We start from the raw sequence: 27830 nt of genomic DNA, 5'->3' as shown, positions 1-27830 counted from the left end.
GTGCAGTTTTTTTACTCAGTGCCTGCGGTCCCGAAATGTTCGGCACGGCCCAGGCTTTCGCGGCTCTGAGGCTGGTGTACGAGCTTGGCTGGGACAAACTAATGGACGGCCTGAAGAACCACTACGCGCCTACTCCTTCTAAGATCGCTCGCCGCTATGCCTTCCGGCAATGTGTTAAAAAAGAGACGAAGTCCATCAGTCAGTTCCTCCAGATCCTGAGAACCGCGGCGATTCAATGCGAACTCCCTGACTTGGACGACAACCTTGTAGAACAATTCGTGTGCGGGGTGTTGCCTTTCCTACTGCCTGCTCTGTATATCGAAATTCTCTGTTTATTACTTTAATTTTTTTTTATTAATATTCCTTCTCTGACCTCTTTGTCATCTTCTAACTTTCTTCTTTTCCTCTTCCAACCTCACTACATATGCTTCCAAAAAGTAACACAGATAACTGTTTTCCATTACCAGTAACAAATGCCTGTGTTTTTCTATGTTCAAACTGATAAGTTCTTGGTTTCTTTTAAAATATATTTTTGCAGTGTGCGGGTGTGATTTGGCTCAAGGAGGCTTTTTCATTAAGAATGGCGATTACCTTTGCACTGTGGATTACCAGCGGATGTATGGGACCCGATGCAATGGCTGTGGAGAGTTTGTGGAAGGAGAAGTTGTAACAGCTCTGGGAAAAACCTATCATCCCAACTGCTTTGCCTGCACTATGTGCAAGTAAGTGAACTGATGCTGAATAAGACGATGATCTTCTTCTTCTTCTTCTTCTTCTTCTTCTTCTTCTTCTTCTTCTTCTTCTTCTTCTTCTTCTTCTTCTTCTTCTTCTTCTTCTCCTTCTCCTCCTCCTCCTCCTCCTCCTCCTCCTCCTCCTCCTCCTCCTCCTCCTTCTCCTCCTCCTCCTCCTCCTGTTCCTTCTTGTCCTCCTTCCCCTTTCCCCTCCTTTTTCTCTTCCTTTATCATTTTGGGTGTCAAGGGAGAATTAAGATTTAAAGAACATAAATACTAGAGAAAAAAAGAAGAAATATTTTAAAAAATGAAAAAAATATTGATTTTTACTGATACGTTGAATTATATATATTTGTATATGGGTGTCTGTGTGTGTATGTAATTGACGTATATTCACTATGGGTTTCATTTTTTTAGCTGCTCATTTGCAAAGACTTAAATACTGGATAACCTTGAATATCCCTAAACATACGTGATCATAGAAGTTAAGAGATATAATTCTTGCTTTAGCTAGTATTTAATAAAAGGCATCTTGGAAATATTGGATTCTGGAGGCTGTTTCTCCTTCGCTCAAGATCGGGTAATAGACTATTGTATTTTGGTTATCCCTACATGATGAACAGTTGAGATAATTTTCTCTAAATTTCCATAAGGTTATGGAGGTTTATGGGTTTCCCATTAATCTTTTACAGGAAATACTTCTACCGTAAGTGTGCAGGTGGTGTCAGGCCTTTTAAGATCGGGAATTTTAGAGGCAAAATGTCCCTTTTTTCTCACAACATTGTCTATCTGTAATTTCAGTAAAATAAATAATAATAAAAATGCTGACGTATCTTTGGGTGCTATGTTTTGACTCAGAAACAATGCCTTGGAAAATGTATTTTTATTTATGTGATACTTTCATATATTTAAATTTATTTGAATGATGGGGTATACAGGACAATTATCCTCCTTACCCTTTCACAAGTCTGGATAGCACTGTAGAAAAAAAAAGTCTTTGAAACTCTGCAGAGCCTCAGCCAATAGATTGTGTAATGGACAGCTGGATGGACCATTGATCTGACTTGTTATAAGGCAGTTATTCTTATTTCTATCTGTTGTTTACTTTCTGAAGAAGTGGATCTTGTTGAATACTAAAACTCCTTCATGTCAGAATTTCTGATTTAATTTTTTTATAGCAGTTTCAGGATTTGTTCATTCCTATGGCATCTACTTTTAACCAACTCACCTTTCTTTCCCTAAAGTAATGTAGCTGAGCTTTCTGCTTGTTTAAAACACCAAGAACTGCTTAAATTCTGGGATTTGTTGCTTCCATTGATTGCCAAAAAAAATGAACTATTTAATCTCATATACTTTCAGTGAAACAATAATAGACATTTCTAAAGATTTTTCGTTTGAGCATTCAAACTATTAATGAACAGGCTTCATTTCTTAATAAAAACACATATAGACCTGTGCTTTTTAAAACAAACGAACCTTTGAAATAAAAATGTATTGGTCAGGGTTTTTTCTATCATTATTATTTTTTCCTTCTTGAGATACATTTAGTGTTTGGATTTTCTCCAGATGTCTATCTGCATTTTAAACATCCTTTGGCCCTTTTCCTTGCAAGAGACTTCTTTTACAGCAGTGACAACAATGGGAAGGAGCTGAGAAAGATAATGTAACCCCAGAGATAGCGTTGCATTAAAATGCTTCTTTTGTTTCTCAGACGTCCTTTTCCACCAGGAGACCGGGTTACCTTTAATGGAAGAGACTGTCTCTGTCAAATGTGTGCTCAACCAATGGCATCCAGTCCAAAAGAACTTGCCACTTCCAGTAGTAAGTATTGCATCTTTTCTAAAATATTCCATAGTCTGGATGGCTATATTTCTATTTTCTGCAGCTGCTTTATTCTAATGTGCAGTGATGGCTTTGGTTACGAGTTGGGTTTGCATTCTAGAAATTAAAGACAGTCTTCCCCTGTTCCTGCATCCTGCTGGTTTTATATTAATTTATTGTTTAATTTAACTGCATCTGGAAAAACTAAGTAGATCCAGTGTAGTTCTTTTTATTCAAAAGAGGTCAAATTATTTTTCTATACAAATATTTAAAGATTACGTTATTTTAATTTTGACATTTGGAGACATAGAAGCGTTAAGGTTTGTATTAAAATAGCATTTATGACATTTTCAGAGTTTTAAGCAATTGCTTTAAAATCCTATCTATTTGTAAGTAAAAGTAAGTAAACTCTTTTAAAAGACCTTTGTACTTACCATATTTTTCAGAGTATGACGCACCTTTTTTCCTCAAAAAAGTGGCTGAAAATCTGGGTGCGTCTTATGCACTGAATACAGCATTTTTTTTTTGCCTCCTGAACCACCGCCCCTTCACCAAATGGCTGTGCATACCCTTATGGAGGCTTTCAGAAGCTTTCCTGGGGCTGGAGAGGGCAGAAATGACCAAAAAATGGGCTGTTTTTGCCTCCCCCAGCCCCCAGCAGCACTCTATGCATGCAATTTTTTTGACAAAAAATGGGCCATTTTTCACAAAAAACGGGCCATTTTTTACTTGTTTTTGCCCCCCCCAGAGCACTCTGCAAGCCCCCCCCCCCCAAGGCTATTCATGCCTTTTATTTGAAAAAAACGGGCCCACTTTCGTGAAAAACAGGCCATTTTGGGGAGGTTTGCAGAGTGCAAAAACTTTTTTTTTCCTTTTGGAAAGCTCTTTAACTGATTGATAAGAATTACATTGATCAAGTGCTGTGCCAGCAGAAACACCTACCTATCTACTGTATTTCTCTCTATCTCTATTTCTCTCTCTCTATCCCTCTACCTACCTACCTACCTACCTACACACACTCTCACTACCTACCTACTGTATTTCTCTATTTCTCTCTATATATATCCCTTTATATACTTACCTAACTACTCTCTCTCTCCCTACCTACCTACCTACTGTATCTCTCTCTCTCTCTAACCCTCTACCTACCTACCTACCTACCTACCTACCTACCTACCTACCTACCTATCTATCTACCTAAACACACACTTTCTCTCTATCTCTGTCTATCTCTTTCTCTCACTCTCTCCCTCCCTCCCTCCCTACCTTTATCTCCCTACCTACCTACTGTATCTCTCCCTACCTACCTACTGTATTTCTCTCTCTTTCTCTCCCTGTCTATCCCTCTATCTACCTACCTACTTTTTTAAAAATTTGCTTCTTCAAAACCTTGATGTGTCTTCTCCTCCAGTGCGTCTTATACTCCAAAAAATATGGTACTTGTTTTAAAGAAATTGGTAAGGGAAATATTTAAGGGAAGTAAAAAAAGATTAAGATTATATTAGGTGTGACTCAATTAAGTCAATCTCCAACATAAAGGCAGAATACACCCAAAAATAATTATAGACACATTCAAAGACTGACTTCTCTACCTTCTTAATTTAGTTGGTTCAACTGCAGCTGAATTTTTTTCTTTCCATTAATCTAGTGTGTGTGTGTGTGTGTGTGTGTGTGTGTGTGTGTGTGTGTGTAGGGAGACTAGTATAGATCTATTTCAAGCTATTTAGCTCTCATCAGCTAGCCATACCCTTACTGGGATTTGAACCTGGGCTATATTACATGTTAGGCAGACGTCTTAGCCATTAAGCCACAGGCTCTGATCCGTTATCAGCTGAGCCAGGGAGAAAGGTATATATTTAAAGTCACAACCCCTGGTATGCCCCAATTATGGGAGGAAGCTAACTGCTTCCATTCTCTGTCAATCCAAGCAAAATATATATATATATATATATATATATATATATATATATATATATATATATATATATATATATATATATATATATATATATATATATATATATATATATATATATATATATATATATATATACTTTATATACACACAGGTATAAAGTCAGAATATAAATACACATATGAATTAACAGCAACTGATTAAAATGTAAAGTGTCTGTAAAATAAAGCATTCCACTGATAAACGTAAATGATCCCTTGACTATATCTGTGCAGTTAACATCATTCTTTGTCATACACATTCCACACACTTAAAGATGTTCAGTAGATGCAACAAATATATTTTGTATCCTTATTTTACAGCTGTACTCTGAAAAATGGAGCTGCTTTTACTAGTGTTTTGTTTCAGTTGTGTTTTCTTCCCTTAAACAGTGTCTATTCTTAACATAAACGCATGCACACATAGAAACCCGCTAAAGAAGCACTCATCATTTTCTATATTAGTTCTTCCTATCTATAATTGTAAGGGGCGTGGTGGCTCAGCGGCTAAGATCCTGAGCTTGTCGATCAGAAAGGTCGGCAGTTCAGCGGTTTGAATCCCTAGTATCGTGTAATGGGATGGGCTCCCATTACTTGTCCCAGCTTTAGCCAATCTAGCAGTTCGAAAGCACGTAAAAAATGTAAGTAGAAAAATAGAAATCACTTTGGTAGGAAGGTAACAGTATTCTGTGCGCCTTCAGTGTTTAGTCATTCTGGCCATATTAGCATGGAGATGTCTTTGGACAGCGTTGGCTCTCCGGCTTTGAAACGGAGAAGAGCACCGTCTCCTAGAGTTGGGAACGACTAGCACATATGTGCGAGGGGAACCTTTATCTTTACCTTATCTATAATTGTACATAACTCCAAATTACAAGGTGAATTTACACTACATATATATTGTAGAATGGGTAATGGGAAACTTAATATTGCAGTTATTAATGCAATGTAACATCAAATGTCTTATAAGAAAACATTCCAACAGATACATTTCTCCATTAAATTACCTAAAGTAGAATAAATGGAGTTCTGTTTGTTTTGCCTTTCAATCATTTTACAAATCAAAAATTAACTCACATTACGTTACATTCTTATTATGTCTGTCTGTAACAGTTTGTATTATAAATAGAGTTCCTTTTAACAAAACAGTACAGAAATCCTAAGAAAACACAGTACTGGCACAAAAGCATCTTCTAATAGTGTCCCAACAAAACAATTAGAATGTTATAACTTTAGATAGAACAGTTTTGACAGAATGAGGACAGGTTTGCTATGAGGGTATATGTATTATATATGTTATGAATATAAACAGATTTTGTTTTGAAATTATTTTAATGGAGTCCTCTTTCCATTTTTGCTTTAAATGGTCAGATACTAGATAACTATCTTGAGCCTAAAGATTCATTTGGGAGAGAATATCACTGAAAGAGCATCTGAAACTTTAGATATAACATTGTGTTATAGAAGAGTCAAGTAGAATTAATGTTAATTTTTTTCATGTTTTGATGGGGTGGGATTTCCTAAAGGCTTGTAAGATTGAAATCTTAATTCAGTTTTGGGGACAGTTGCTGTGATGTTATTGCTATAATATCAACATGTTTGTTTTTTTTAGTTTAAAAAATGGGATAGCTTAAAGAGAAAAAGCCAGACATGTTGCATTTCATTAAAGATGGATTGGAGAACGGGCATAACTCTTGCCCTTAGGAGAGTTGCAAGAAATGCAGTTATGATTTTGATCATGTAACATGTTACGTGATCAAAATCCAGACAATCAGCATATATTTACAACACTTGCCATGTCCTGGCAAGTGATGACTATTTGTGAACTTTTCAGCTGCCTTCTGACAAGCAAAGTCAATGTGGCTGGGCAGATGGATTCCCGTGCTTGAATATTGTGCATTTTGTTATAAAATTCTGGAAATGTTCATCCCATATTTGCTTGAGACCCAGGAAATTGGGTCCGTGCCCCTCCTGGCTGGTCGCGAACAGAATGGCGGTAGTGAACGCCTCCCTTCGGGAGGGCTTCTTTCCCCCTCTATTAAAGGCAGCGGTGGTGAGACCCCTCCTGAAGAAGCCATCTTTAGATCCAGCCATTTTGAATAACTACCGTCCAGTCTCCAACCTTCCCTTCGTTGGGAAGGTTGTCGAGAAAGTGGTGGCCTTTCAGCTCCGACGATCCTTGGATGAAACCAATTATCTGGATCCCTTTCAGTCAGGATTCAGGCCTGGCTACGGCACGGAAACTGCTTTGGTCGCACTGACCGATGATCTCTGGAGAGCCAGGGACAGAGGTCATGCCTCCATCCTAGTGCTTCTTGACCTCTCAGCAGCCTTCGATACCATCGACCATGGTATCCTTCTGCGGCGGTTACGGGAGGTGGGGGTGGGAGGCACCATTCTTTGGTGGTTCTCCTCCTACCTCTCGGACAGGTCGCAGTTGGTGTTGGTTGGGGGGCAGAGGTCGACCCCTAAGCCCCTGAAATACGGGGTGCCGCAGGGTTCGGTCCTGTCCCCCCTCCTGTTTAATATCTACATGAAGCCGTTGGGCGAGATCATTAGGCGGCACGGGATAAAATACCACCAGTATGCGGACGATACCCAGTTGTATCTGTCCGCCCCGTGCCAACTCAGTGAAGTGGTTGACGTGATATGTCAGTGCCTGGAGGCTGTTAGGGTCTTGATGGGGGTAAACAAGTTTGCGCTCAATCCAGACAAGACCGAGTGGCTGGTGTGTTTCCCTCCCCAAAATTGGCTAAGTATTCCATCGCTCAGGCTGGGGGGTGAAATTCTACGCCCCTCAGACAGGGTTCACAATTTGGGAGTCCTCCTGGATCCACAGCTGACCTTAGAACATAATTTGTCAGCTGTGACCAGGGGGGCATTTGCCCAGGTTCGCCTGGTGCACCAATTGCGTTCCTACCTGAACCGGGAGGCACTCGCAACAGTCACTCATGCCCTTGTGACCTCAAGACTGGACTACTGCAATGCGCTCTACATGGGGCAGCCCTTGAAGAGCATTCGGAGACTTCAGCTCGTACAGAATGCAGCCGCGTGAGCGATTGTGGGTGCACCTCGGTACACCCACGTTACACCTATCCTCCGCGAGCTGTACTGGCTACCGATTGGTCTCCGGATACGCTTCAAGGTGCTAGTCGTCACTTATAAAGCCCTTCATGGTATTGGATCTGGGTACTTGAGAGACCCCCTGCTGCCAATTACCTCCCAAAGGCCCATTAGATCACACAGATTAGGCCTCCTCCGGGTTCCATCTACTGGCCAATGTCATCTGGCTACTACCCGGAGGAGGGCCTTCTCTGTGGCGGCTCCGGCCCTTTGGAACGAACTCCCCGCAGAGATTCGGACCCTCACCTCTCTCCAGGCTTTCCACAAAGCCGTTAAAACCTGGCTGTGCCGGCAGGCCTGGGGTTGACGAGTTCCTTTCCCCTCTCGAATTGTGTGACTGTTGACTGTCTTTTTAAATTTTCTTTGTACCTTGTTTGTTGTATTTCCTTCTTGTTTACCCCCCCCCTTGGGTTTGTTAGCTGCCCTGAGTCCCTCTGGGAATAGGGCGGCATATAAATACAATAAACCTTAAACCTTAAACCTTAAATTGGTTCAATTTCCTATGTCTCAAGTAAATACAGAGTCAGCAAATCTCAATATCTTCTTCCCGACCAACAAGCAGCCTAGAGAACGGCACATCTTTTCAAGTTCAGCGGAAATGAATTAAATCGGGTTGCCTTTTAAATACCATCTTCCCATAGTCTTGCAATATATTACCTGTCTAAAAGTTGTTTTGACTCTCCTTCTGGAAACTGCTATGACGTGTATATCCTTCTGAGCAAATGACATGGCTTTTGTCAATTTGTTCTTTTTTCTCTCAAGTGTGAAAGGACTTGGAAATGTCGTATTGTTTCTGTCCGTTAGCCTGAAAGTTCAGGTTTCTTTTTTCCTCGTCCTTTTAGAAAGAACACTGAGTCACTGTCGTAATCCAAAGCTTGGATCATCTTGGGAACTATCCAGTTTGCTCACTGATTGAAAATCGAAAGGCTTTTAACAAAGGCACACGCGTACGCAGGCACACACACACGTCTCTCTGTCTCAAGAATTAACTCCAAAACATTACCTGGCAACAATTTTTATTAGTCTTGGTCTCCTTGTGGCCTGAAATGCAGAGGGGAAATTTATCATATTATTATTTACTTTGCTGTTCTGTTGGCACAGATACTCGTTGGGAGGAACACAACAGAGATGCAAACCTGTAAATTAGGGCATCCCTATCAGAAATTTACGTCATTCTTCACTAATTGCTGTATTCCATTTTTTTTTAAAGGGCACAACAGTTGTTGGAAGCAAATATGATGTTATATTCCTGGTGGAGATCAGGCCTGCTTTTCATTTGCAGCTGGTTTCTGAATTTGGGCCTAAAGATTCACCTTCTCAAATAAATCAGTTGTTTTATCCCATGAAATTTAGAAGGCTGTACCATTAATTTCCTGTGCAGTTTACTTTCAACAACTAGAATATGATTTTGTCAGAAAATGGTCATAAAGCTGCACAAAGCAGCTGGGGTACAGCCAACACCCAGAATTGGGCAATACACATGGTTTTATTACAACATATAGGTGTATATTCATTTTCTTCAAGTTTCAGATTTCTTGGTAGTGCTCTTTAAAATCAGTCTATTAATATGGTTGTTTTGAAAAGATTGCATCTACTAACATCATTTCTGGCAAGTGATGGCACATCTGCAGGTTGTACTACTTTACTTTTGTCAGTTACATGACACACCCAGGATTTCTGTTCCATTCTCTTTTCTTTTCTTGCCAACTGTGTAGAGGTTATTTTTCTGTTCACTCTCTCACACACACCCTTGTACAAAAATAAAAAAAAGATAAGAAGAGCAGAAATGGGAATAAAAGCTTAGAAGGGGCTCAAATATAGCATGCCTTGCCTTGTCCTATCATAGTGTTAATGTTTCCAATTGCTATTTTATTTTAAAAAGTTATATTTTACATTATATAAAGGAGACCGGTATAAGCCATAGGGAAATATTTCTATGGAATCTTCTGAAATTATTTATTTCTGGTTCTGGTTAATACAAACTTTGAAATCTTGGTAACAGATGAATAAATCAAACTGTTTAGACCATCCTACCCAAACGTGATGTTTTCAAGTTGATTCATGTGAACCATGCTGACTTGGAATTTGGGTGACTGCAAATGGGGCTCATTTATAGGGTCATGGCTGCATAAGACCATTCTAAAAGTAGTTTCCAAACTGGATCTTATCAAATACTGAGGTATAGACAAGCTATAGTTCAGTGATGGCTAACCTTTTTGGGGCTGAGTGCCGAAGGCGCAAGCATGCGCACAACCACCCACCCATAATGCAATGTGCATGTGACCATCCCAGGCACCCCACCCCTGCACATGCACACACAACCCCCTGCACATGATCCCCCCCCCGCACATGCACCCCCGCCTCCCTGCACATGCACAGCAGAGATCCAAAAACCAGCTGGCCAGCAGGAGGCCCACGCATATGCATGACAGAACACATGCCCACAGAGAGGGGTCACAGTTTTGCTATCACGGCTATAGTTGATAGGCTAGTAGTTGGTTAAAATATTGATTGTCCAGCCTTGTATTGTTCAGAGAAGTTCTCAGAAATTGTTTATGCATGTACGTATTTTTATTACTTGAATAGAAAAACAAACAGGAGAGACAGTTTAGACTTCCATGGCTAAGGCAGGACTAAAACCCAACCTCCTGATTTGTAGACTGTTATCTTAACCACTAGAGTCAACTGGGTGAGCTTGGGCCAGGCACACACTCTTAGCCCAACTTACTTCACAGGGTTGTTGTGAGGAAAACAAGAGAAAGGAGTATTAAGCATGATTGCCACCTTGCGTTGTTGATAAAGATAGTAAAGGCAGAATAGCAATAGAAATAGCAGTTAGACTTATATACCGCTTCATAGGGTTTTCAGCCCTCTCTAAGCGGTTTACAGAGTCAGCATATTGCCCCCAACAACAATCCGGGTCCTCATTTTACCCACCTCGGAAAGATGGAAGGCTGAGTCAACCCTGAACCAGTGAGATTTGAACAGCTGAACTGTAGAACTACAGTCAGCTGAAGTAGCCTGTAGTACTGCATTTAACCACTGCGCCACCTTGGCTCAGAATGTAAATAAGTAAAATAAAATAAAAAGTAAATAAGTAAAATAAAAATAAATAAATAAAAAGCCATATAGATATATATTCATAGTATATTTGCATACAAGGAAACAGTGTTCTTTAATTGTTAAGGAGCCAAACTGAGTTAGGAGGACCCAGGTTCTAGCCTTTCTTTAGCCACAGAATCCAGATCTGTGTTTTTGGATGAGTCATTCTGTGTTTGACTGGGAAGTAAAAAAAAAAAACATTTATCTATTAACCCTTACTGAAATGGTATGAGATGGTTCTCCCTGATTTTCAATAAACAGCCCTCATCTTACACTGAATAAATTTGTTATGCGTTATTCCAAAAGAGCATGTCAATTAATGGGATAGTCATATTTCATTATAATCATCTAAAGCTATCAATATCAAGAATAATTCATTCATAAATTTCTAATATTAATTCTGCAGAACACTGAAAAGTTGGGACCATGCATTTATCTTTCCAATGCTGATAAATAAGGGCACAAACAATATACTTTCTTTGTCAGATGTCACTTTCCAGATGATAATGGCCCAATTTATTTAGAGAGTTGTTAATAGAAGCTGATCTATGCACTCTAAAGTACATCTCATATTTTGCAGAATATGCAAAGGTCTTATGGTGGATATTACTCAGTTATTGATGATTCATGAATAAAAGCAGAAAGCTTGAAAATACTTTTTCCACTTTAGGTTAATGCATTTTCATGATTTATTTAAATCTTCCAGTTGTTTAGTAACTTTAAAACTATGTCACCAATGTACTTTTAAAACTGCATCTTGGTGTTCATATGTAACACCAGAAATAGAAACAAAGATCAGATTTTTTTAAAAAGAACTCTAAGCCAGTTGCTATTTTCAAAGAGAATAATAATTGAGGGACTGGCAGTACATGTAATCTGCACTTTGATAGTCCCAAAACAGTGGTTACATGTCAGATTGATGGTCCATGATCATCCTGAAGCGGCACACAGGACATTTTACCTTCATCCTCGATAACAAAAAAGCATATTCTTAAAGATCCATAACGCACTAGTCCTTTGGGAAAAGCAGCAAGATTCATGTATCATTATGATTGTCTACTACTCTCTTGTCCCTCTCTGTTATGCTCTGACCTTCATCTTGCTTCTGCTTCTTATTTTTATCATACCATTAAATTATGCAGTTGAAAGCTCTTCTCAAAACCTCTTGACTAATTTATAGGTGGCATCATAAATCTATTCTTCTTGTGTAGTTTTATTTATTTTCTTGTTGTGAGGTGCAACATTTAGATTCATTATTCTAGAGGCAAGATAAATGCGCCTTTCAAAGATTTTATAATGCTGGGGACTTGAAAAGAAAGATTGCTATGCTTTTGAAGCAATTTTTTAAATTGGATTTTTGAAGAGGACAGATGAATATTGACTACGTGTTAAAATTTAATTATTTTTTCCTGTTTTAAAGGTTTGGATTTTTTTTTTAGAAGATTCATAATTAAATACAACAGATCTTAAAAATTTTATTTTGAATGACTACTTAGGGGCAAATGAATAACTGCTTGATTTGATATCAAAGAGAGTACTAGGAATATTGCAATTATATTGGAGCAATTGTGTAGTTAAAAAATAGACCACTCAAAGCTTATATTGTGAATCAAGACCATTTGAGGATATCTGATAACCTTAAGACTAAGGTTCATCCAACTGAACTTGAAATATAGCATAGGAAGTAAGACACATTGACAATTCTGATAAATGACTGAACCTGTTCTTTCTGTCTGATATTTTTTCTGCTGGAAACAGTATTTAAACACAACAACATTGTGGCCTAAGAGAAACAGTTTTACAATCTGGTACACGTGTAGGGAGTCTGCTTCCCCTCTAGTAGGAGCAGAGTCTGATTGGATTATGTCACTATATTATCAGGTCCAATTATGACTTAATTAACTGGCAATATTTCTCTAAGGTTTTGATTGGAAACTTTCCCAGTCGTCCCCCCCCCCTCCCTTAGAAATACCAGGAAATTAATTTTGGATTTTCTGTATGCGAAACAGATGCTGTACTGCTGAGCATTGGCAGGCAGAATAGTCAATAGGCAGATATTATGGGATATGGTGTGTAACAAGATCCAATATCTAGTGTAACATTCATTGTCATAACTTGATTGGATTAAATTTGGAAACGTTCATGGTTGGAATTAAATTTAATAAATTCAATGAGACAAGGTGTGTGTGTGCCGTGTGAGTGCGTGCATGCATGTGCATGCACCTTCGTGACAGTGTTATCCAGTAACTGTCCTGGACTACTTGCTGCAGCTTTCTTGGCAAGATTTCATAATTAGCTTGCCATTGCCTGCTCCCAAGGCAGTGTGAGGGGGAGCGGCCCGAGATCACCCAATGGACTTTGTGCCTAAGGTGGGAGTAGAACTCACAACTAATCTGGTTTACAGCCTGGTGTCTTAATCATTGTACCACACTGGTTTTCTGAGGCACGTTAGACATATTTAATTTAATTCCCATTGATATTGGTGCATTTGCTTCTAAGCATCATGCTATGGTTCCATTATTTGATTTTTTTTTTTTTAATGGAATATCTCAGCAAGATACTTTCTGTGATCGTCAAATCTATCCAGATTTGGGCCTGGTGATTTTATGGGAAACCTCCAAGAAAACTCAATGCAAAAGGCAAACATTAATTTAAAAAAAACAAAATATTAAAAGATAACACTTTTATATTTTTGACTTTCCTGGTTCACTTATTTTCATTAGATGGGAAAAGAAATGGTAGAAAAATTGCCTTCATCCATGAGAAAAAGAAATGCCTTGAAATTTAAAAGTAATCTATTTAGGGAAACTGTTTAATATCATAATTCTGTCATGATAAAATGTTGGTTAGTTTTAATGTTTCTTATTTTTATACAAACATTTAGAATGTTGCTGCCACCTAGAGGATTGAAATGTAATAATATGTAAAGATCAATTAGACATAGACATAGAATAACTTTATTGTCACTTTGAATGTACAATAATCGGCATACATTAAATTGAAATTTCATTGCATACAACTCTCAAAATGTCACCTTTGAATACATACATACATACATACATACATACATACATACATACATACATAATTATGCATTTACCCACATATATTATATGACACAGAAATAACACAGTCATCTGTATAGATGTATATGGTGAGAAAAATGAATTGGGGCGTGGTATAGGATTGTCAACCTTCTATAAAATATATTTATTTCTAGAAATTGTATGCAAAATTAAAATGCAGACAATCAAAAGTAAAATTCAGAAATTATATGTAAAATTAAAATAAATATTATTGCTAAACCAGCATATAAAATTAAAATCATCATTAGGCAAAGGTGATAGAAAATTGGCAGTTGCTTTTTACAGAGACTCCTTCTGTAAGGTCACACACACACAGATGTATGTGTTTTATATATGTATAATATGTATGTATATAGATAGCAATAGCAATAGCAGTTAGACTTATATACCGCTTCATAGGGCTTTCAGCCCTCTCTAAGCGGTTTACAGAGTCAGCATATCGCCCCCAACAATCCGGGTCCTCATTTTACCCACTTCGGAAGGAAGGAAGGCTGAGTCAACCTTGAGCCGGTGAGATTAGAACTGCTGAACTGCAGATAACAATCAGCTGAAGTGGCTGCACCCTAACCACTGCGCCACCTTGGCTCTTTTATATAAGTTTATATAAAAGTATATATATTTATATATAAGTATATAAATAAATATATCTATAAAAATTTCTATAACGTTCAGAAAGCTTCTTTTATTGAGCCGTTTTAAAATGATGACAAGTGGGTTAATCTGGGAGTAAGTAAATATGGATGAGTAAAATTGAGTAACCTGATATATGTGTCCTGGTTTCTTTGCAGATTGTGCAGGCTGTGGAAGAGATATAAAAAATGGACAAGCCTTACTTGCTTTGGATAAGCAATGGCATCTTGGGTGCTTCAAGTGCAAAGCCTGTGCGAAGGTTCTAACTGGAGAATACATCAGCAAGTAAGTCCACATAGAAAATAAATTAGTTGAGGACTCAAAATATCTGCTCTTTATTCACGTGTAAATAATTTATCTGCCCTGCAGAACTTATTCCTTTAAAGGAAGCATCATGTGAGCCATGCCGGGGGGGGGGACACACTTGTGTTTTATGTTACATCACACCCATGTGACATCACATCAGAAGTAAGATATTCTATTTTCAGAATGCTGAGAACAAACTTGTAAGCAGTATACGTTGACTTGATATTGTTCCTCCTCTGTCATATTGTTATTACAATGTTCTTTGGGGTTAAATTAAGCCAAGAGATGTCTACTTAAGGAGTTTTCTAGCTGAAGAGAAATTTAAAGCTGGATTTTGTTTGCCACAATTCAACACTTAATGTTTGCATTCTCTGACTGTCAAAAAATGTATTTATGTTGAATGGGTAACAAGTGCAGAGTGAGACATAGCTGATGAGAAATCTGAGGAGCTGTCTTTAATGCTATAAAGTGCATCATTCAACCCAAAATATGAGGATATACAAGGAAATGGATATAAAATAATGTGTATTCTATATAATGTTAGTGAAGCTAATTTGTATCTTGTGGGTTACATTCAGAGATGGTGCCCCTTACTGTGAAAAGGACTATCAAGTTCTCTTTGGGGTCAAATGTGAAGCATGCCATCAGTTCATCACTGGGAAGGTCCTAGAAGTAAGTAATATGCAACTTTACATTTAGCTGTTTGTTATAACGTATTTCAAAAATATGTATGTGTGTATTTATTTATGTGTAATTTATGTTATACAGGAACAAAGGTACATATTTTATGTAAATAGGCTATAACCAGGTTTCATGTTTTAAAAAAAACATTCTGTATGTTGTTTGATATCAGAAGCACTGAAGGCCTTTACACATTGAAGATACCTTTGACATATTTTATGCTTACATATGCAACCCATAAGAATCTCAAGTAACACAAAATAACAGTGAAGTAACTCTTTATTAACTTGTAGTGGTCATCTGACTATAAATAGTGTTAGGAATATAATCTAACGGTTGGGTTGGCAATATATAAATTATGTAACAACGCTATACCTGTTTCTTTAAATCATACTGTAAAATGTGATTGGTTGCTGTTTACCTCAATCGGCCATAAGAGGGAGCCAGAATGACTGTTAGCTCTCTGTTTGTTGGATGCTGGGCTGATCTGATCTGAGTGTTTTTGGAAGCTGGCAGATCTGCTATCTATTTCCACGAAAGTAAAAGCCTGTTTAAACTGCAGTGTGTCTGTATGCTGGTTTGTGTGTTATCCAACTCTCACAATGCTTCTCTGAACGTACTCGCTCTCCCAACGGGGAGCTTACCTAACAAGTAGTCCAGCTTTGCAGAATTATAATTGAATTATGTATACAAAAATATACAGTAAAATTTAAAATTAACAAAACCAACCATTACATAATTACACTTAACTTTCAGTATAAAGCATAAGGAGAAAGAGGGAAGACTGTTTTATAGGAAATGCAGCATCTATTCCTGTTTTTCCAATCTCCACTGTTAATTTACAAATGACATCAAAATACAGCAAAATGGAGATATTTTGTGATGTTTTATAATGTTTGAATATTTTCAAATTATGGCTAACTATTATTTTAAACGTTTGCCTAACTTTGTGTACTTTTAACAGCTTTACTTAGTATATTTTATTCAATACTCCATAATAAGATTTGCATGTATGTTGTAAACATACAGTATTTCACTTCACTTATAATAAGGAATACTATAATAGTAGGAAGTAAGCACCAGAGGAAAGCACCAGATATTGTAAGGTAGTGATTGTATGGACAGAGACTGTAACTAAATTTTGAACCATATTTTTTTTTTGATAATAGTACTTTTAAATAAATACGAGCAAGAACTTCTTTACTTCAGAAAATGTACAATTTTGTTATACATTTAAAATAGAGGAAGGCAGCTAAAGTAATTTGCATTTTTAAAATTATCTACTGTTAATACTTAATTGAATATATATTGTAATAGATTCTAAATGTTTAGCAAAATGGTTTAAAATGCCAACACATTGTAGGAAATTCAAATTACAGTGAAAGAAGACAGAAAACATACATCAGTCAACAGAAATAAACTAGTCAACAGAAATAAACTTGTTGAAACTGCCTAGGTTTTTGACCTGAAGTTGAAAAAAAGCCAATTGTTTTTCTATTGGGAATACCTTCCCCAGTTAAAGAACATCCCCCCCCCCACCCTCAGAGTGGAACTGAAGGACTTGAGTTCACTTTATTGTAATTCTGGGCCTGTAGGATGCTCACATTCTGATTTGTTTATCTAGAACATTGTTTCATTACAAAAATGATCAGGAAGTAGCTGCCATCACAAAAGGGTTTTTGTGTGTGTGTGCAAAAAATAATAATAAGTATTTGGGTAATGAATCATAGAGGGAATTGTGATCAAAACAAAAAACCCTTATTCAAGTTAGTCAAACATCATAGTGAATGAATGGAACACTTTTGAAAATTGAGAAATGCTTATTAAAATATTCTACAGACATATACACACATACACAGACAGACAGACAATGAATTTATTTTATATAACATAACAACCCATTTATTTCTGGATCATCTTCTAACAATTTGGGAAGTAGACATTCTCTAAATACCAATTTCTTTTCTGAAAAAGAACCTTGATCTATCAGTCTAACTTTGTGTAACAGGTAGATTATCTTGTGCAAGGTTGCATTTCTGTTTGGGATGTGTGGGTGAGAACAAGGCTTTATAGAGATGCCAGTCTTAATTGTGTCCATTATCATTTTGAAGAATCCAGACCCCAGCCATTGCAAGAGTGCAGCCCCAGGGCATTGCCCATCACAGATTGAATGGACATCCATGGAGGAGCAAGAGTTCAAATGACAACATTACAGAATGCACACAACTGTCATTGGCGCTGCTATGACCACTGTAGAGAGTGAATTCTGTATATGATTCTTTTAGTAGCTTTGAACTTAAAATTGGGTTTTTTAAGACCACATGGGAAGTTATATCACTTGTTTTCAGTTCAGGAAAGATACTTGACAGGTGTTACATGCTACATTTATGTCTGTCTATCTTTCCCACTAGAATTTACTTAATTAGAATTATATCAGTATTTTTCCCTTAAGGAATGAAATCTCACTGAAAAAGAATTAAGCTGCCGAATTTGAAATTACAATTAACTCAACCTAGTTGCTAACCCACTTAGATTGCAAATTTAGGAATGAAGTTGAGCTAAATATTTTCCAGGGAAAATTGAATGCATTAAACACTTCATAAAAATAAATACATCATACAAAGTTTTCCCTGATTTCAGGTTGTTTTCCATGACCAGTTGCAATAACCCAAATTATATGTGCACAGTAAATCTAGTATACACAATATACATAGAGGAATACATTAATTAGGTATTTGTTATTAAATGTTCTGTTCACATAATGTTGCATTATAGCTTGATAGGAATCTTACCAAGATAATTGAATTAAAGGCAATTTTTAAAAAGTCAGTTATAAATGTAAAGACTCTTGAACATGAGCAGAAGAGATTTAGATTATAATGCATATCAATTCATTAACATACAAAGTACAGTTTATTGAATATATTTTTCTTTGAGAAGAATTGATCCTTTGCTTTGTGTGGTAGGAAACCCAAGTCCCCAAACTCCTAGTTTCATCAGGAATACTCAGAAGCAATCTTCTGAACAGCTGTACTAAAAGTACTACATGCTACTTAGATAAATGTAGACAAATGGTACTGCCTTAAGCAATAGGCATCCCCTTTCTTTTTTCCATAATGGACTGGTCCGTTTATTGCTAGTTGCAACCAAAAATCTAGAAAAATCTGTCTGTTTCTGCATTGTGAATGAGTGATCAGGACCAGACCACACAGTTGTGATTTTGAAAGAAGAAAGTGCTATGCTTTGGATTAGGAGCAATATTGCCAGAGTTCTCCCTATGATAAAATGATCTGGAAGTTATTTCATGTCAGCAAGATGATTCTCACAGTTATTTGAGGGCGTCAGAGAGAAATGGAAGATGCAACTCATTGAATGGTGAAGTTTTAAAGCATTTCAAAGAAGTCTTAGCAGAAGGTAAATTAATCTTCCTGGGAGAATTGTTGAATATGCAGCATTACAATTATTTAAATGAAGCATGCAGCTTTAAAGGAAGAGTTAAATGGGGGAAGGAAGGTTAGGTGACTAATCCAACTGTTGTTACCATACTGCAAACAAACAACCAGAAGAAATTACATTTATGTGAATTTGGCATGATTATTTGTCTTGAGAAGTATACCTATCAAATTGTGCCAGTACAAGGAACAAATAGTGTGTGTTTGTTAAAACTTTTAACATTTCTCATTAACCAGTGCTATTTCAAATCATTTAAAAAATATGACACATAGGCAAATGTTTCTCTATTTAGGTAATATAGAGGCAATCCTGAATACATTTATGGATAAATTCAAAAAAGTAATACATATAGAAGGTGAGAAGATAGTTATAATTCATGCATACTTTTTTTAACCTAAAACCGATGTGAGATAAGTAATTATTTCTAGAAGGCATTTTATGGGGGAGGGGGTGTATATGTTTATTACATTTTTTGCTTTTGATAAAAGTGTGTGATTCTGATCTACTGCAACCAGCAGCATGTCTACAGATATTTCAGTTGCAGAAAGATTTCAAGCTCATGGTTGACCATATTTCAAATACAAGATTTTGAAAAAATATCAGCAAAGGCTTTGGGACAAGGATTTAGGTACCAGTTTCTGGCCTGATTTCTACAGCATCAACCAACATATTTGCAAATTGCTACTGCAGACCAATAGAGGACATTGAAGTAGAATCTTGCATACCTTTTATAAAACTGAGATAATATTTTTGTAGAAGCTTGTGACCATTGATGGCATTTAAGGAGAGAGAGAAACAATAGCTGAGTTTGTACATCATTATTACATTATGGATGAATGTAATCAGGGAATATGGTATAATGAATCTTGAATTGTCTTGGATAGTATCTTACTGCATTTCCTGCCAACCCAGTTTGTCATGTAAATCTTTAAGAACCCTTTTTAGGAAAAGAATTTACAAGCAGTTAGTTACTTTTTCAAGGCAAAGAGAAATTGATGTCAATACTGTCCTTTTTAAAATGATCGGGGAAATGAAATCAGGAAGAATCCATTTTCAAAATCTGGACTCACTTGCTAAAAAATTCTACAACTATGTTAAAGATTTTTTCTCTTGTTCATCTCTGTCCTTTTCTTATTACTTTGAAAGAATCATATTTTCAACTTTCGTCTTAGTTTTGATAAATGAATAAAGGATTCTACTCTCTCACAACATTTATAGTGCTACATATCCATTTTCAGAAGACAGGGTGGGGACTGAATGACAAAACTTAGCAAGCCACAATGGAAATACAAAGTTGGGTTGTTTATGGTATTCATCATTTCCACATCTTTGAAGTTTTGACTGGTTGCTTATGCCGTGCAGAGAGTTCTGGGAGAATAAATGAAAACAGGTCTGTAATTGTTCCTGCTACCCATTCATTAAGGAGATCAATGGGGGGGTCTGTTGCTTGAGAGCCCTTTAATTTACTTGCATAAGTTCAGTCACACATTTTTTTCTGATTAGTGTTATCACTGTATTTGTTTACAAACACTATGCTACACTAAACACTATGCTATAACTCTCTTTGGAAAAATAAAAATATTGTTTTTCTTTTTCTTTTGTTATATAATTACATAATAAATTAGTCCTCTGGGCTTCCTTCAAAGAGGGAATGTCTTACACTGATAGTTCTATTCTGAAGCATACATAGCATTGACATTTTCATATGCAGGAAGCACATATTAGATATGACTTTTTTGTCACTCAAGTAGAGAAAAAGGTGTGCTGGATGGCGTCCACCAAGAATTTATAAGGACATTCAATGTTGGGATATTGGAGGGTAGCAAGTGAGAAACCAGTTTTTTAAAAAGGATCCAAGGAAGATTATACTCGGGAGAGAAAGTATACAGTGCTCAGTTCAATGTCTTTTTGGGGAAAGCAAAAATAACCAAGCTCATAGAATAACAAACAAAGAGAAATGACCATAGATTCTGTAATAATATATCCTTCCTGATCACCATTCAGAAATGGGAAAGGAGATGACCATGTCAACATGATATACTAGGACATTCAAATGTTGTCTTTTGGGGTGAAATATCTTGTTATTATATTTGGTGTATACCCCATTAAATTTATATCTGGCTATTATTTCATCAAAATCTTGTCTTATAAACTCTGTAGTTGCATAATGATTAGTACTTCCTTATCTATGTAGCATTTCAACTTGCATTCCTATCCTTAAATTTTAGTCCCAAATATTTATTTGTCTGTATGAATCTTGTCTATGAAAACATCTACATCGGTTAGAAATAACAAGGAATACAGTGGGCACTCTTACCTGGTTCCTTTTCTCATTGAACAATTCATGCCAAGTATTCTACTTGTTTTAATTTTTGCTATTTGCCATTGATATATACTAGTGACGGCTAACCTTTTCGATACTGAGTACCGAAACTGGAGTATGCGCGCACATGCCAGAGCGCCAGAACCCGGAAGAGAGCAGCTGAATGGTGTGCATGTGCATGGCGGCCAGCTGCTCTTCCAGGTTCCATCATGCACATGCACACCAGCCAGCTGTTCTCTTCCAAGCTTGGGGCATGCATGTGCACCGGACAGCTGGTCAAAGACCACCTGGCCGGTACGGATGTGTACGCCAGAACCTGGAAAGGAGCAGCTGGCCAATGCGCATGCGTGACGGACCAACTGGCCAGAACCTAGAAGAGCAGTTGGCTCTGTGTGCCACCTCTGGCACGTGTGCCATAGGTTCACCATCATGTATATTTACCCTCCACCCAAGTTTAAAATTTCTCTTCTGGGTTCATTTTCTTTAAAACTGCTAATAAGAAAGGTTATTCGAAGTAACCGAAGTTTTTTTCAGCGTCTAAAATATTACTGCTATACTTTTTGGAACTGTTGATTTCTAATGTATTTACTTTAAAAATCTACTGTCCTCTTTAATTTTCTTCTTCAAATATAACCTATTTAATCTGTTTGATTTATTTCAGAAATATTGTATTCTTCCATTTAATGGAATTATTTTATTTTTCTTTGTTATTGAAATTGGGCTGTGGTGATTCAGAGACTCCCTTTTTACTTAATGGGTAATAAGAAAGTTTGGTGACAGCTTTGAGACCCAGCACATATCAATTCTGGGATGTTTAATGGCTTCCCTAATAAAACATTTAGTCCTTTCTTTTTGAATTTTATAGTCTCCAGACACATATTAAAGCCAGTATGTTTATATATTGAAAGACTTTTGGGAGGAACCTTCCCATATTTTTCTGGAGAAATGAGAAATGCTGGAACTACTTCTTGGATATGCATATGAAAATCACCAGGAGAATTTGCCTTGGTTTTTTAAACTATACCATGCTACATTTTATAGACCCAGTTGTTCCCGCTATCCAAATCATTAAAAAGAATCTGATGATTCATTTTTTTCAAAAACTGAAAGTGGAGACACTTTGTGAATGTTCTCAGACACTAGTTTTTGCTGGTTGATTGACTGTATATCAGAATAGGAAATAAATTTCTTCAGCATTATTTTTGATTGCTTATAAAACTTGCTGGAGTCTCTTTGTTGATAGCGGGGTTAATTAAAAGATTGTAACAGTACAAATGAAACAAACAGGATTGGTAGAAAAAGATACAATGTATCCTAATTCTTAATAGGATAGCCATAACTTCTGTCAACTCAAGTCCTTACTTGGTTTTGAAATGAAGCAAAAGCTCAATGCTTTTGGGGGAGAGATCATTACAAGATCAAAACATGACCACAAATTTTAGAAAAGCATTTTGTATTTTGGCTCTTCCTGTTTTCAGGAACCAAAATGGCCGTGCAGAGCCATTAGGAGGTTTTCAGAGTGCTCCTGGGGGCTGGGGAGGACAGAAATGACCAAAAAACTGGCCTTTTTTGCTCAATTTTGCCCCAGCCCCCAGGAGCACTCTATAAGCCTCCTAAAAGCTATGCATGCCCTTTTTGTGACCAAAAACAGATCAATTTTTGCGAAAAATGGGGCATTTTTGCTTGTCTCCCCCCCCCCCCCCCCCGAGCACTCTACAAGCCGCCTAAAAGCTATTCAGGCCTTTTTTTTTTTGAAAAAAAAATGAGCCAATTTTTGTGAAAAATGAGCCGTTTTTGGGAAGTCTGCGGAGTGCAAAAACTTTTTTTTTAATTTGCCTCTTCAAAATCTTGAAGAGGCAAATTGAAAAAAAAAAATCTTAGTGCGCCTTATATGCCGGTGTGTCTTATACTCTGAAAAATACAGTAGTGAGGAGGAAGCAAAAGCAAATGATATGCCTTCTCCAAATACAACAGTTGGATAGTGCTGCCAAGCTAACGGTAAAGGTTCCCCTTGCACATATGTGCTAGTTGTTCCCGACTATAGGGGGCAGTGCTCATCTCCGTTTCAAAGCCGAAGAGCCAGCGCTGTCCAAAGACATCTCCGTGATCATGTGGCCGGCATGACTAAACACCAAAGGCACACAGAACACTGTTACACTTCCCACCAAAGGGAGTTCCTATTTTTCTTCTTGCATTTTTACATGCTTTCAAACTGCCAGGTTGGCAGAAGCTGAGACAAGTAACGGGAGCGCGCTCTGTTATACAGCACTAGGGATTCGAACAGCTGAACTGCTGACTTTCTAATTGAGAAACTCAGCGTCTTAGCCACCACGTCCCCCACTATAATATGATATCGCATTATAAAATAACCATCTCAGAATCAAGACTTATAACATATTAAAAAGGCAGTAGAAGAAAAGAAAGAAGTTATAGGTTTTGGAAGTAGGTGAAATAAAGCCATACTATTAACAATCAATGTCTCTGTTACATAAAGTGTTCCATTAACGTTCCAGGGTCACAACGCTCCTAAAGCAGCATAAAGCGAGGCTGTTTCTAAGTATATACTCCTCCCTAGAGCAGTGTTTCTCAACCTTGGCAACTTGAAGATGTCCGGACTTCAACTCCCAGAATTCCCCAGCCAGCGAATGCTGGCTGGGGAATTCTGGGAGTTGAAGTCCGGACATCTTCAAGTTGCCAAGGTTGAGAAACACTGCCCTAGAGAATATTAAAACAAGGACAAGGTATAAAGAAATAGGGTATCATCAAAGATATTAGTAGACCCAAATGTCAGTGTAGTGAATTACTGCTGCGCAAAAAGAAACCATTTCATGGTGGGAGAAATAGAGTGCAATCTTAAGTAGCTTCATGTTTCAGTAAAAGTAATCATTTTCCAAATGTTGGATAGAAATTATTAAAATAGAAGATGTGAGTCCAGCTGTTCAGTTGTAATACCATAAAAATGTATTCCTTTGGCCAAAAGAAAAGATATGTTTGTAATTAGCCTCTCCTCCAGATCCTTTGGCAGCCAAGTAGCCCTTGTGATGTCTCATAATGTGTATTTCTACATCTCAATGGCAGTTCTTTTGGAAAGAAGTGCCGAATGAAGTCAGAAGCATTGGAAAACTATGTTCTCTTACTCAGACAAAAGGACAAACATCTCCCACAGTATTGTACAATGTTTCCAAGATTAAAATAGTGCAATTGTACAAAAAGCATATACATTGTTATATCGTTTAGAAGTAGAATCTAACTCTCAACAGTTACCACTGTAAGGAGAAAAATCTCATTGCACATAAATTTGAGACAAGAGTTTAGCTTAATTTAGTCACATCTTATCATTAAAATTAAGCCTGCAGTTCCTTTTTTATCTGATAGATTCTTACATTATAAAGTCTTTACCTTTATTTCTGTACTGTAGTATGAAACAATGTTACATTTATGTATATCTTGATTCATGTGATAAATATATCAATGAGAAATACCAAGTTAATCAGAGTTCTAATTCAAATTCAATCAAAAATAATTGTATGAGAAAAACACAGAACCTAAATTGAAATCTACAGATATTTTAAAGACTTCCATCTTCAGTTCAGAAATCTTGCTCTGCTTTTGCCACTATCAAAACAATATCAGTCAGTGAGTGGTGAGAGTAAATAGAATAAAAATGCTAGGTCCATTTATCTACAAATAAAAATGTGTGCTAATTATATTCATTAATAGCCATAGAAATAAAAAAAGGGGGGGGGTTAAAAATTGCTGTAAATAAACCATGGACCTAAGAAAAGTCACAGAAGAAAGAAATATAACATTACAAATTTGTATAATCACACTAATTCATCAAACTCATAGGATTAAAACTTGACTTTTCAAAATGTGTAGTATGTTGGTTTTAGAAAGTGCAGTTGATTAAAAATCGTAATGTATAAAAGGCTAAGCTAGGGTAACATCTTGTACAGGATTTTGAACTGAAACTCTGCCATTTTTGTATAAATATTGGTGATAGATAATGTAGATCACATTCTATTCTCCACACTTATCTTTTCTGCAGGCAGGAGACAAACATTACCATCCAAGTTGTGCACGATGCAGCAGATGCAACCAGATGTTCACAGAAGGAGAAGAAATGTATCTGCAAGGTATATAAATTATAGATATACAGTATATATATATATATAGAGAGAGAGAGAGAAGCTGCAGGTAATGCTGAATGCAGAAAGATTATGGGCATGCCCAGCTTCCAGGTGCAAGTCAAGATTTATATTATCAATAAAGCCTTTTGTGGTATGGTTATATTAAGAACTTCAATAGTTTCTTCCCATCTTGTACAAGTGTAAAACGTTGTTATGGTCCAGGTCCCATCCATTAAACAGCAAGTTCTGATGGGACCTAGGAAGCTCACCTTCTCTGTCTTCCAGGAACATGTTAACAAGGTCTTCAAGGCTGAACTGAGGTTATAATAGAACTGTTTTGCTTTTAGTATCATTAATTAATCTATGTGGATTTTCTTTCATCATTTTTTCTGATGCTGACCAAAAATAAAAATATTGCCTTGCTTCAGTTCATATCCCAATCCAGGTGTGTTATTAGAAAATAAGGCTAAAATATAAATTAACATATAATTTTCTGACTCTAAACGTAAGTAAATAACATATTTGCTTTTTCTTTTCCTTTAAACCAAAAATAAGAAGTACCAGAATTTACTGTAGGTAAACAAGTTTCTATTAACTATTAACATATTTCCATTATTTATCAGCCCAAAAAAAGTGCAGGAGTTTTTTTTTTTAATTTAAACTTTTTTTAAAGAATAGTACAAAGCAGTGCAAAGCTATGTGATCCGGAAGTTTAAAGAGGAAACTTCAGTTTGGGTAGTGTTTTCATTGCATACAAATAGCATGGAAATTTTTGTCATATCTTCCTGTTGAATGAGAATCTTGACCTCTTACCTTAATCCAGTCTAAATCTAAGTTCTGATCATAGAACTGAATTTTCCTTTTTTTCCCCCCACATGTCCTTTTGCCTTGCATCCGAGATTTGCCGGGGTCTCCCAAATATGTCTCGGGAAATATTTCAATCTTCTGAGCCAGGTTAGGGTGGCCCCAAAAGGTCCTAGGTAAGGGACATCTAGTCTGCTAATAGATCCAGGAGGTGAGAGGAAAACATGACAAAAAAGGTGTTTGTTAATTGAGAAGTTTATTCAAAACTAACATTTGATTTAGTCTGATCTTTCTGAAGCTAAGTAATGGAGAAGCAGTGCACCTTTTAATTTTGACACAGGGAGCTCTGACAATTATTTTCTCCAGCTCAATCAATGTGGAAGGAAGAGCCTTGGAAAACATAAATCTGCTGAAAGACTTAACTGTTTGAGACATCCGTGCATTGACATCCGTGTGCTGCATACTTGCTTCTGGGAATTCTGCAGTATGTGAATAATTGTACATAAACAGAATATTACGAAACAGAATTTAAGTCTTTTTTAAAAAGGAGACTGATTCAAGTCAGGATGCTACTGCAGAAGTTTCTACAGTTCAGGAAAGTGGGAAGAATTAAAGACCCTATTTTAAATGGATTTCTTCTGAGCTGAATGAAATGTAATATGATTTCTCTTGCTCTTTTCCACAATAGGTTCTACAGTTTGGCACCCCGACTGTAAACTGTCTACAAAGGGAGAAGAAAAGCTAAGGGTAAGAAGTAATTGGCATTTTCTGAATTTTTAAAAACTACTGGTATATGATTATTTGTTTCACTTACAAATATTACTTTTTTTGCAAATTTTTAAAGCTCCTTTTTATAATTATACTATTGATTTTTTTCTTGGTTTTGGGCTGTAAATAAAAATTTGATTTTATATGATTCCTTTAGAAATTAGAAATCTTTTTTACAGAGTTAAGGATGTGATCCTGTTCATTTATTTAAAGTTAATATGACTCTAGGATAAGTCTCATCAAATAATTAGAAAAATGTATTAAATCTACCAATTTATGTATAGTATTTTATCATTCTGAATTCCATTAAAGAAAAAGGAATCATGAATCATTTTAATTAATGATTATGTTATAAACTGACAATATAATCTGATTTACTTATAGGCTTGCATACTCATAACTTATGGAATATTCTTCCATATGTGGGTGGAACAACAGGATGTTTTTCAGATTCTATGAAGAAAACAAAAAGAATAAAAGCATTTTGAGTTTCTGAAAAACAGTCATGTAACATTACATGATATTTTGACAAATGTTTATTTTAAACCTTTAAACCTTTAAATGGGTAGTATTTCAGTGTCCCAAAGAAGACAGAAAACTATTGTGCATTATATTTTTGCTTTAATTCACCTATGTCATTTTGATATTTTCCTCCTTTCTACACCCTTACACTGTCATACAGTTCAGAAGTGTATAAATTTCATAAATACATAAATTAACTTTCATCATTTTAAAATTTCACGGTACTATATTGCATTCTTACTGATAATATATGGATCTGGATTTTTTGTTCTATTCCTGAAATAAATGAGATCCAGAAAATGTTTCCACTGGTTAAAGGAAGGAGCAAACTTTATTTCCCAAAAGATTTTTTTTACTACTGTACACTGAAAAACTTGAATTTTTGGAAGGAAATAACATA

General features: G+C 36.5%; 1 protein-coding gene across 12 annotated transcripts in view; it reads left to right on the top strand.

Annotated features, from left to right (window-relative positions):
- The window catches only part of ABLIM1 (actin binding LIM protein 1), a 203895-nt gene that overhangs the window by 122788 nt on the left and 53277 nt on the right, over window positions 1-27830 (top strand). For all 12 annotated transcript variants that reach the window (XR_015698075.1, XR_015698073.1, XR_015698078.1 and 9 more), the window contains exons 3-8: window positions 539-722; window positions 2443-2552; window positions 14602-14728; window positions 15328-15421; window positions 25255-25342; window positions 26829-26887. Coding sequence is in view for 2 of the 12 variants with exons in the window: in XM_087725860.1 (XP_087581986.1) it covers window positions 539-722; window positions 2443-2552; window positions 14602-14728; window positions 15328-15421; window positions 25255-25342; window positions 26829-26887 (662 nt within the window). In the remaining 10 variants the exon portion in view is untranslated. The remainder of the gene's footprint in view (window positions 1-538; window positions 723-2442; window positions 2553-14601; window positions 14729-15327; window positions 15422-25254; window positions 25343-26828; window positions 26888-27830) is intronic.

The sequence above is a fragment of the Thamnophis sirtalis genome, unplaced genomic scaffold (genome assembly GCF_051295495.1).
Source record: "Thamnophis sirtalis isolate CommonGarterSnake01/CBP01778 unplaced genomic scaffold, rThaSir2_p1.2 scaffold_11, whole genome shotgun sequence".
NCBI lineage: Eukaryota > Metazoa > Chordata > Lepidosauria > Squamata > Natricidae > Thamnophis > Thamnophis sirtalis.
Note: the sequence above shows the minus strand (reverse complement) of the source record. Positions and strands in the feature narration are given on the sequence as shown.